This window comes from Neolamprologus brichardi, chromosome 20 (genome assembly GCF_056152115.1).
Source record: "Neolamprologus brichardi isolate AB-2024 chromosome 20, ASM5615211v1, whole genome shotgun sequence".
NCBI classification, from domain to species: domain Eukaryota; kingdom Metazoa; phylum Chordata; class Actinopteri; order Cichliformes; family Cichlidae; genus Neolamprologus; species Neolamprologus brichardi.
Genome location: NC_142123.1, coordinates 35,050,255 through 35,060,660, shown reverse-complemented (window position 1 = coordinate 35,060,660; position 10,406 = coordinate 35,050,255). Strand labels below are relative to the sequence as shown.

General features: G+C 46.3%; 1 protein-coding gene across 2 annotated transcripts; it reads left to right on the top strand.

Moving 5' to 3' along the window:
* The first annotated feature begins 6,495 nt into the window (after positions 1–6,495).
* On the top strand, positions 6,496–10,122 carry rps21 (ribosomal protein S21). 2 transcript variants are annotated; one of them, XM_006807419.3, is made up of 6 exons: positions 6,497–6,644; positions 7,126–7,198; positions 7,283–7,346; positions 9,521–9,592; positions 9,713–9,768; positions 10,069–10,122. In XM_006807419.3, the coding sequence occupies exons 2-6, from the start codon at positions 7,149–7,151 to the stop codon at positions 10,076–10,078; spliced, it is 252 nt and encodes an 83-aa protein (XP_006807482.1). In that variant the 5' UTR covers positions 6,497–6,644; positions 7,126–7,148; the 3' UTR covers positions 10,079–10,122. The 2 variants fall into 2 exon arrangements, with proteins under 2 accessions (XP_087690069.1, XP_006807482.1); XM_087833943.1 differs by lacking the exon at positions 10,069–10,122 and having other exon boundaries at positions 6,496–6,644; positions 9,713–9,772.
* The last annotated feature ends 284 nt before the right edge of the window (positions 10,123–10,406 follow it).

Below are 10,406 nucleotides of genomic sequence, written 5' to 3'. Positions count from 1 at the left end.
TAAACTACACAAGCACATTGTGCGCTGTCGGTCCTGCTTGCTACACAACAACATTCTATATTTAGTATTTACTGCATTTTACACTCAGCTAGATTAACTATAAAGTTCATTCACAGAAAACTGTTGCTCTCACTGTAAGGTGTGTGGGATAGTGATGAAACTGAGCGTGTGCAGCTTTGTTCATGAACACACATTTCCTGAATATGTATATGTGTGCATATTGTCTGAATCCAAAGCTGCTTGACTCCAAAGCCTGTATCTGCTTGCCCTCCAAGATTTCTATTTATAGCTTTGCCTGTTTGGAATTTCATTAGGTGAGTGAACTCCTTTCAGGTGTTGTGAAAGTAGTGATAGTAGGCAGCAGGCTTGTTCCTGCTTGTTCCAACCCACACTTGCATCAGGACTCCTATCGGTGTGTGGGTGTCAGGCCGGGTCAAATTCCAGGGAAGCTGCGCTTTGGTGATGCAGCAGAAGACGAGGAAATCCCTGTCACGGTGTCCCGAGCCTGGGAATTCCCTTAAGCCGTGATAAATGTCAATATTTATTCTGAGGATCATCCCAAAGGCTGACTTAACAAATTAAGAGCCTGAAAACCAGAGAAGAAGCCTGAAAGTGCTCAATAATCCAGGATAACTTCAAACTGATCAGCAGGTCAGGAAGTCAAACGCCAACTACAGGATATTATAACATATCTAAAAGAGCTCAATTACATGAAACAATTAAATGTGTTTAATTCTGTTACAGTCTTTTTACCTTTTGAAATATCGTGTTATGTTTTCACCTTTGATTTTCTCTCTTTGCTTTGAAACTTGAAAGTTTCCCTCGGGAACAATGAAGCTTAAAGCTGACTGAAAGCCTGCAGGTTCACACTAAATTTAGCCCCGACACAAAACAAACAACCACGTACACACTCGCTGACTACCAGAGCGCGATGATGACATCCTGCTGACACTCCGCCACCTCTCCCACACATAATGCAAATGAGCTTTCATCAGCGAGAGACGGGATAAAACAGGTGTGCTCAGACAGGGAGACACCAGCAGCTCTGTGCCAGCAGAGAGTTTACACAGGTGAACAGGAGGAGACGCATTCCAGCTCAGCAGCTTCAGCATGAACTCCAGCGCCATTCTGGTGAGTACGAGCCGTCACCTGGAGAACAGGTGTGCAGATGCTTTGCACGCTCTGAGCTCACCTCACAGTGACAGCCTGCAAACAGCTTTGGACCGCTCATTACTACACAAACCTGTGTGATGTGTGTGTACAGAGAAAGCGTTTTCATTGAGCTTCTTTTGGAGGGACGTTGGAGACAGATCAGTCAAAGCCTCTGATCGTGTCCTTGTGTCAAAATGTGTGTTTGTCTTTCCAGCTCTTCCTGGGACTGATGGGGACAGCGTTCAGCAGCCCGGTTTGTCCTCAAAACTGCAACCACGCTCAGCACTATCACAGGCAGTACTTCACTCATGTGTCCGACCTCCAAGAGTCTTCAGCCGCGCCCTGGAAACTACAGTGAGTTTACTTACTTAAAGCCAGGAAAGAAGACAGATTTAGGCTTTATTGATCACACAAATACAGCTGTAGATATACGACTGGTGCTTCAGGAGTGTAAGGATGCACGTAGCTTTCAGTGGGGGCCACTCTAAACTGTCCTCATGACTTCATGGTCTCAGTCGCTGGTTTCAGGTCTTACTGAATAAAACACAATGTTCATTTTGTAAATTATGATTTCATTACCGTCACAAATGAGCAGGAAGTCGTGGAGGATTGCTGGGTAATGCCCTGTCAGTCCAAACTTGCTGCAGACTTTATGCCACCCAGCCATAAAAACTGGATTTCAACATTTTAGCAGAGGAAAGGTTGGACACAGTGCTGGGACGAGCACATGTTAGAGCTAAAATTCACAGGCTTTTGAGTCCAGCGTGAGCAGATCTTAATGTCTGACACTGTCACACCTGAACACCTCCGTTTATCCGTGGACTTTGTTTTCCTGTGTTTCAGAAAAAACTCTAAAGAAGGCCGAGAACCACAGACGATCATGGAGGCCAAATGCATGCCTTGCAGTGTGGAGAACATGGTGGCCAAACCAATCTTCATACAGATTCAGGTGTACGAGACGACACCGCATGGGTATTGCAGCTGTCCGTTCGATCTGGCGGTCGGATGCACCTGTGTCGCGAGTAAATGACGGCCGGACGCCAGGCTGTGCTGAATGTGCCGTAACAACCTGCTTTGAGTTACTGGGTGTGCCTATATTGAATGTATTTATTTGTAACTAGGAAATACTGTTTATCAGGTTATATATGAGTGTGCATGTAAAATGCGACCAAGTCCTCGTTTTTTGAACTTACCTATATGTCAATGACATGTTTGTTTACATGAGATAAAACTTCATGAATTTTGTGGCAGTGTTGCTCGTTTCAAAGCAACCTGAATCCTTTTTTATAGAAAGATTCAGTGTACTGATCTGTTCAATGTGCATCTGAATATCACATTTTATTCTTTACATGCATCATGTAATATGCAGTAACTTGATAATATCAGAGTCATTTCAGAATATTTCTGGTCAGTACCAATGTGAAAATGTTTGTTTATCAAAATGCTGGATTTTTATGTACCTAAACTATTAAAGCCTCGTATTCATCAAAGGATTTGTAGTGCACTAAATGTGTTTTAATTGCTGATGCCTGGTTTTACACATAAGCACAGTGCTAATAGACAAAGCAATGAAAGTGTAGATATAGCGTTATATAATAATATTGGCAATATGAAAACCCAGATTTGAACAAGATCAGGTGGGTTTAAAAACATCGATTTTCTGATTCTAATTGATTTTAGTTTGAATAACGTGATATCAATTCATTAAATCCTGAATTGATTTTGATATAAAATATATTTTGCTCACAAAAGTATTTCAACAATTGCCAAACAGCTGAAACAGCAACAATTCTCCAAAAAGATGCAAACATTCACCCGGCAGCATGTACACAGACGTCTCACGGACTCTGAAGCTGCAGTTTCGTCCTTCTCAGACCACAATTCACTGAACCAGCAGCAAAACACGGTATTACCTATTAGTATATAGGTTTTTAAAAAGTTGTATTTCACAGGAGAGAACCTGTGCTCAAAGAAAACTACTCAGATTCTCTTTGAATTTAAGCATTTTGTGTTTATTCTCCATTTACTTCATTATATTGCATAAACGTCTGTTACAAGCTTAAATATAAAGTTTAAAAAAATGCAACCAGGTTACTGATCAAGTAACTGATTAATCATGATTAATTGCAGAAAATTGTGATATTAATTATTTACTTTTCTTATTGACAGCACTAATATATACATGAACAAAAATCCACTCTTGAACGTAGTCGGTATCCGTAGCCAGTCTTGTCAATGATCTCACTGAGGGGGTTCAGGCCTATGCAGAACAGCAGTGGGGACAGAGCATCTCCTTGGCAGATCCCAGACTTGATGGTGACTTGTGCTATGGGCTTGAGGTTGGCCTCCAGTGTTCCCGCCACATCCCCATTGAGTTCCTGATGAAGGCTCTCAGGGTCCTGTTGATTTGTATAGTTCCATTCCAGGATCCAGCTGTGGGGCATGGAGTCATAGGCCTTCTTGTAATCAATCCAGGCAGTCCACAGGTTGGTCAGTCTGGTCTTGCAGTCTCGGCTGACTGGTCGGTCTGCCAGTAGCTGGTGTTTTCCGCCTCGGGTATTCTTGCCATCCCTTTCTGTGCCCCGCTCATGTATTGACCCATGTGCCTGTTCATCTTAGCCGCTACGATGCCTGACAGGAGCTTCCACGTGGTGCTGAGGCAGGTTATTGGTCGGTAGTTGGAGGGGACCGGTCCCTTCTGGGGGTCCTTGAGGATCAGGACTGTCCGGCCTTCGGTTAGCCATTCTGGGTGTCTCTCATCAACTAGCAGCTGGTTCATTTGTGCTGCCAGACGCTCGTGGAGTGCAGTCAGCTTCTTCAGCCAGCAGGCGTGAACCATGTCGGGCCCTGGTGCTGTCCAACTCCTCATACTGGAGACACTTTCTGGGATGTCTGCCACCGTGATGGTTACTGGACCCAGTTCAGGGAGGTCGCTGTGGGCTGCCCTCAGATCCACTAGCCACTGAGCATTGCCGTTATGGGTTGCGTTCTTCTTCCATATGCTCCTCCAGCCTTGGTGGTGCTGTTCTCATATTGTTCACCTGCCACTGAGAGAACACCATGGCTGGTTCTGTGGAGAACAGCTGGTTTATTCTCCTGCCTTCTATCTCTCTGGTGTTCCTCCTCAAGCTTCTGGCCAAGGCTGTGAGTCTTTGCTCGGCAGTTTCCAAGGCCTCTTTCTGGACAGCTTGCTGTACTTCTTAAGCACCTTCTTCATTACACCTTTCTGCAGCTCCATGATATTCATGATGCCATACAGGAGGATTTCATGATTTACAAACACCTGACTTCAATAGATGGGGTGAGAAGTTTGTAAAAAGAAAAATGAGGAGGCTGAACTGTACAGATATGGAGATATGACTGAGATGTCAAAACACATTTGCAGTTCGGTGGAATAACCACACTCATACTGAAAGAAAACAGTATCAGTAAGGCATTACAGGGATGTGTGGGTGGACAGAAACCAGCTCAAACTGTGATGCAATGGGCCTCTGCATAGCATCACGCTGTTGGTTTATGCTCCAGGAAGAACGTGAGGTCCAGGTCAGAACTAACCGTAACTACTCCTGGACTAAAGTGTGGTGGTGACAGAGGCTCCTCTGTGGCAGGACCCAGACTCTGCAATAGTCTTCCTCTTAATGTGTGACCTGCACAAACACTAACGTTTCAAATCATCAGTAAAAACACATTTTTATGGTCTGGCTTTTAACACATGTTGACCTAACATTTTGGTTTTAACAGCCTTATTTGTTGTTGTTTTAGTTGTTTTTATTGATTTATTTTATTGATTCGTTTGTTTTTCTATGTTTTACTTAAATCATTGTTCTGCATTTTATTTATTTTAGTGGCATTTTACATTGTTAAGCACTTTGAGCAGCATGGACTGTTGGTATTGTGCTATATAAATAAACTTGACCTTGACCTGAACCCAGTGTTTGCTCATAGGGGCTTGTTTCATTGTCGGGGTTTTCTCTGTATTATTGTAAGGCCTCCACCTGACATCAGAAAGCAGCATCCAAGCAGCCCATATGAGATCTACTGCAACAATCCAACCTGTCTCGGCCTGTTTAAGAGCAAGTGATGCAGTCACCAGAGTTTCCGTGTCATGGAAAAATAAATATTTCTATGAGAGTATTCTTTCAAAGTAAAAGCATTCACAGTCTTTCACCAGCTGAAGTTGAGCTGAAGACCAACAGCAATTCTTAGTTTCAGTTACGTTCAGCTCAACCTCACTGCTGCCTTTGACACTGTGGATTCAAAGGCTTTGTAACTCTGCACAGATCAACATGCAGTCAGCAATTCTCAGCGGTCGGTCTTTATCATTACTCTTTAAACTTCACATGCTCCGGCTTAGTACTGTCATAAGGACTCACAATGTTTCCTATGCAGATGACACACAGTGGTACTTATGATTCTACTCTGATGACCTCTGTGCCCTAGAGATGTGCAGATCGATCCTGAAATATCGATTCCTCCGAAACCAATCATTTATGTTCTAGAATCGATTCTCATATTAAAATATCGATATTTTAGTAATTTAGGGTAAATTTGTAGTTTATCATTAACAGGAACACAGTGGAAAGAAACTATATCACTCGGATCGTCTACACTGGAAGGAACTACTTCCTCTTCCGCCTTTCATAGTCATGTGTGAAATACGGCTGCATAGCTGTGTGGCAGCCCCTGGCGTGCGCACTCACAACAATGGCTGAGCGTAAATGGAGTCATGTGTGGACGTATTTTACCTCCACAAACAGCCGAGACGCGGTTTGCGATGTGGCAAGACAGTGAGGTTTTGTGGCAGCTCCACTGACCTCAACAAACACCTCAGAGTAAATCATATCACAGAATATGACGAGCTTATGTTGAGGCGAACTGAAGAGGAGGAGAGGGACAGGTGCTGCTAGGGCGAGACAGACGTCTGTCGCAGAGTCCTTTAGTGCTGAACATGCTCAAATGACACACAACTTCAGTTTTTTATTTCTATATGATAATTCTGCATTATTAAGTGATCAGAACAAGTAATCTGACGTCCTGTAATCATCATGAAGCTATAATTTGAGATACAATAAAAGATACAGTAAGAAAAAAGGTTTTGTACAAAGTATCAGTATCGCATCAGTATCGTCGATACCAACCTTAATTTTACTTCAGTGGAAATCAGTGGTATCGCATATCACTAGTGCAGGTCTGACCTCGTTCAAGGGCTCCCTGCTCGCATTTCCTCCTGACCGATAGGTGTCGCCACTCAGAAAAGCTGAGCAACAACTAACGCGTGGCGCGTGAACGAGGCTGAAACGGTCCGTTAGAGTTTAATGTGAATATAATCCCAGAATGCACCGGGCAGCTCTACGGGCGACAGGAAAGGTTTTAAAAATGAAAAATTTTAAAAAGAGAAATAGTTTTCATAAAAAAATCAGACACGCAGACGCGTTTTACGTGTTTCCGGTGACGAAGCTCCTCCCTTTCCTTTTCGCCACTTAACTTGCACGGTACGTGTGTCTCGCGCTCTCCGAGTAAAAATGTCTGAAAATGTGTTTTATCGTCGGCTGGCTGTGATTTCTGAGCCGGGCTCGTGCCGTGGGTGTGTGTGTGTGTAGCGTGTGGGGGGCTCCCGGGGTCCACGTGTGCTGATGTTAGCGTTTGTGTCCCGCAAAGAGCCGCACGAGGCCGCAGTGTGGGCTCGGGTGTTTGGCTGTTAGCATCGCGGCGGCGCTATGTGTCTGTGTTAGCATCGCGGCGGCGCTCTGTGCCTGTGTTAGCATCGCGGCGGCGCTATGTGCCTGTGTTAGCATCGCGGCGGCGCTATGTGTCTGTGTTAGCATCGCGGCGGCGCTATGTGCCTGTGTTAGCATCGCGGCGGCGCTATGTGCCTGTGTTAGCATCGCGGCGGCGCTATGTGCCTATGTTAGCATCGCGGCGGCGCTGTGTGTGTTTGTGTTCAAAAGTGTGACGTGTGTTTCGTGTTTGCAGGTGACACCCGAACGAGCTCCAACATGCAGAACGACGCCGGTGAATTTGTGGACCTGTACGTCCCGCGGAAATGGTGAGAGCAGCGAGGAAGAAAGTTAGAGAGACACGTGATGGCGAGCTGACGTTTAATGAAGTGTGTGTGTGTGTGTGTTTGCAGCTCTGCCAGCAACAGGATCATCGGAGCCAAAGACCACGCTTCCATCCAGATCAACATCGCTGAGGTGAGAGCTGGTCAGAGGGCCTCAGGTGGTGTGTAGGCGGGTCCAGTGATGATGACGTTTGAGAACGGAGCGTGCCCTGTGTGGTTTGGGGTCGTCTTTCTGTGGCAGGCAACAGGTTGATCCTGAGATAAGGGGAAACCCCGGGTTTGTGTTCCTCAAAGACAGACGGAGTAGAATAGCCTTTGTCATTGTACACGTACAACAAACTGTAGATGCTCCACACCAACTGTGTGGGAAGGGCGCTTCAACCAGGCTTCGATCAGCTGCCTCCTGTGTGCCGACTGGCAGCGTGCCGTGCCATGGCGCCCTTGATGCCGTGTGTGCTGCCTGTGGGAAACATGGGTAGAAAGAGCCATGTGCCATGTTTTTATGATTTTTCTCTGTTTGTGTTTCTGCTGGCACATTCATCCAATCAAATCTCTGTTCTTGTGGTCTGACCAGCTGAGAGGGCTGGAAGTCCAGTGAGCAGCTCATCACAGGGCTGTGATCCTTAAACCTAGTCGCTGGTGTTTGGACCCAGTGGTCCTTGTGAGTGCTCCTCTGTAGATTTGGGACCCCTGGAAGTTTATTTTAAACCTGTTATTACTGACTTGGTTTTAATTTGGACAGTGATTATAAGTTGGACAACCAAATCAGAGCAGTGGTGAAGTCCAGTTTTTATAATGTAAGGCAAGAGTGAAATCTTTTCTTTCTAGGCAGCACTTATAATCGTGTTTTTAGTGCTGCCCAGTGATCCACGCCTTTATTTCATCCTGTCTGCAGAGTGTAGCTCAGTCAGTTGCTGCCGTCACGTCTGCAGCTGGCTCAAAATGCCGCTGCACGACTGATAACAGGTAAAACAGCATAATCCCTGTGCTGGCCTCGCTGCACTGGCTGCCCGTGTCTTTTAGAGTTCATTTTAAAATTCTTATGTTTGTGTTTAAATACTTTCACAGTCTTTACCTCTCTGAGCGTCTTCATCTCCACACACCCTGTCGGTCTCTTAGGTCAGCTGACCGGCTGCTCCTGGAGATCCAGAAGGAAGCTCAGGGGGGGCGGGGCCTTTTCTATAGCTCCTGAATTATGGACTAACCTGCCCGAGGCTTTTGACCTCAGTCAGACTTAGTTTCTCCTGTAATTAATTAGTTATTAGCTAATTAATTATTTTACATTGTTCTTTTATTTGGCTTTTATCTATAGCTCATCTAATTTTATTATTTCGTTCCGATGCTCAGTACTTTCTGTCAGCTGTGGTTGTTTTCAACTGCTTTCAAAATAAAGAAGATTTTAGGATGATGGTGGCATCAGGAAATGCAGGTGTGCACCTCAAAGGGTCCAGATGTGCCGCTCAGCTGGACGTGTTCCTGAGGTAGCATTTCTAAAATGAATGACATACAGCAACATACAGGTGTCACCTGATCAGCGGACACCTGTCTGCTCATGACTTGGTGTGTGTGTGAGCTGGGCTTCATGTTGGAAGTGCTGCAGGCAGCGAGAGGACGGCGCTCCATGATTCACGAGTATGTAAATAATGCGGCTCATTATCGTTGGATCTGCGTGCCGTGCACACACATTTGCATGATGTGTGAACCGCAGAGGCACCAGAGGGAAGCTGGAAACTGATGTTCGCTCACACAGAAGTCGTTCCAGTTCCACGCTCCGGTGGGACGTTTCAGTTCCACAGGGACGTTGTTCCCGTTCCATGCTCCGGTGGGACGTTGTTCCCGTTCTATGCTCCGGTGGGACGTTGTTCCATGCTCCGGTGGACCGTTGTTCCCGTTCCATGCTCCGGTGGGACGTTGTTCCCGTTCCATGCTCCGGTGGGACGTTGTTCCCGTTCCATGCTCCGGTGGGACGTTGTTCCAGTTCCATGCTCCGGTGGGACGTTGTTCCCGTTCCATGCTCCGGTGGACCGTTGTTCCCGTTCCACGCTCCGGTGGGACGTTGTTCCCGTTCCATGCTCCGGTGGGACGTTGTTCCCGTTCCATGCTCCGGTGGGACGTTGTTCCCGTTCCACAGGGACATTGTTCCAGTTCCACGTCCGGTGGGACGTTCCAGAGGGACGTTGTTCCGGTTCCACGCGCCGGTGGGACGTTCCAGTTTGGAGTTGTGTGGAACTGAAACGCTGATGTGATGCTCGGGCCGCTCGTGGTTAAAGTGACGGGTGTCTGAATGTTTCTTTTGTCTTGTTTCAGGTTGATAAGGTGACCGGACGCTTCAACGGTCAGTCCAAGACCTACGCCATCTGCGGCCCCATTCGCAGGATGGTAAGTGTGAGCAGAACATTAAACACGCCCTCAGTGTTCTAGGTGGAACCACTGAGAGCAGCCACAACAAACCCAGACGTCTCAGATTCAGGGCTGAGACAGACTGTTTGTGTGTTTCAGGGCGAGTCTGACGACTCCATCCTGAGGCTGGCGAAGAACGACGGCGTCGTGGCAAAGTAAGCAGCTCACGTTTGATCGTAAACTGTTAGTGAGGCTGGCGTCACAGCACGGCTTCGTTCAGCCAGCCGTACGTCACCGCTTTAATTTCCCTGCATCATTAACCCTGAAAACACTGCGAGCGTTTGTGCGGACAGTCAGTAACTTCCTGTTTAAACATCAGGATTTAGAGCGCCACCGCCGAACATGTGGCGTCATCAGTTTTATTAATGTGAGACACTTTATTGTGAAAGTGTTTAAAGGAAGACAGGAAGTCTAAAGTGTGAGTCTAACAGCTGTTTCCTGTTTTTCTTTTGCAGGAACTTCTGAGTGTGCAGCTGGAGACGTTTGGAAAATAAAATGAGAAAATAAAATCGTCTGCTGTTGTTTCTTAGCGTTTGATGCGTCGCATACGTTTCTTAGGATTCGTTCAACTAACGGGTCTGAGCATGCTCAGTGCGCTGGCTGAACATAGGGCTTCAGTTATTGTACCTGCATAAAAACCAGAGGCTGGTCGGCTAAACACAAACAGCTGAAGGAAGTCAGCTGTTGGTTTGGGGGGGTCAAAGGTTACTACAAACTGTTTCTGTGGGGAGGAAAGGTGAAAGGTCAGCGAGCTCCAGTGGGTCTGAGAGCCAAGAGGGAACTGATGCGCCAC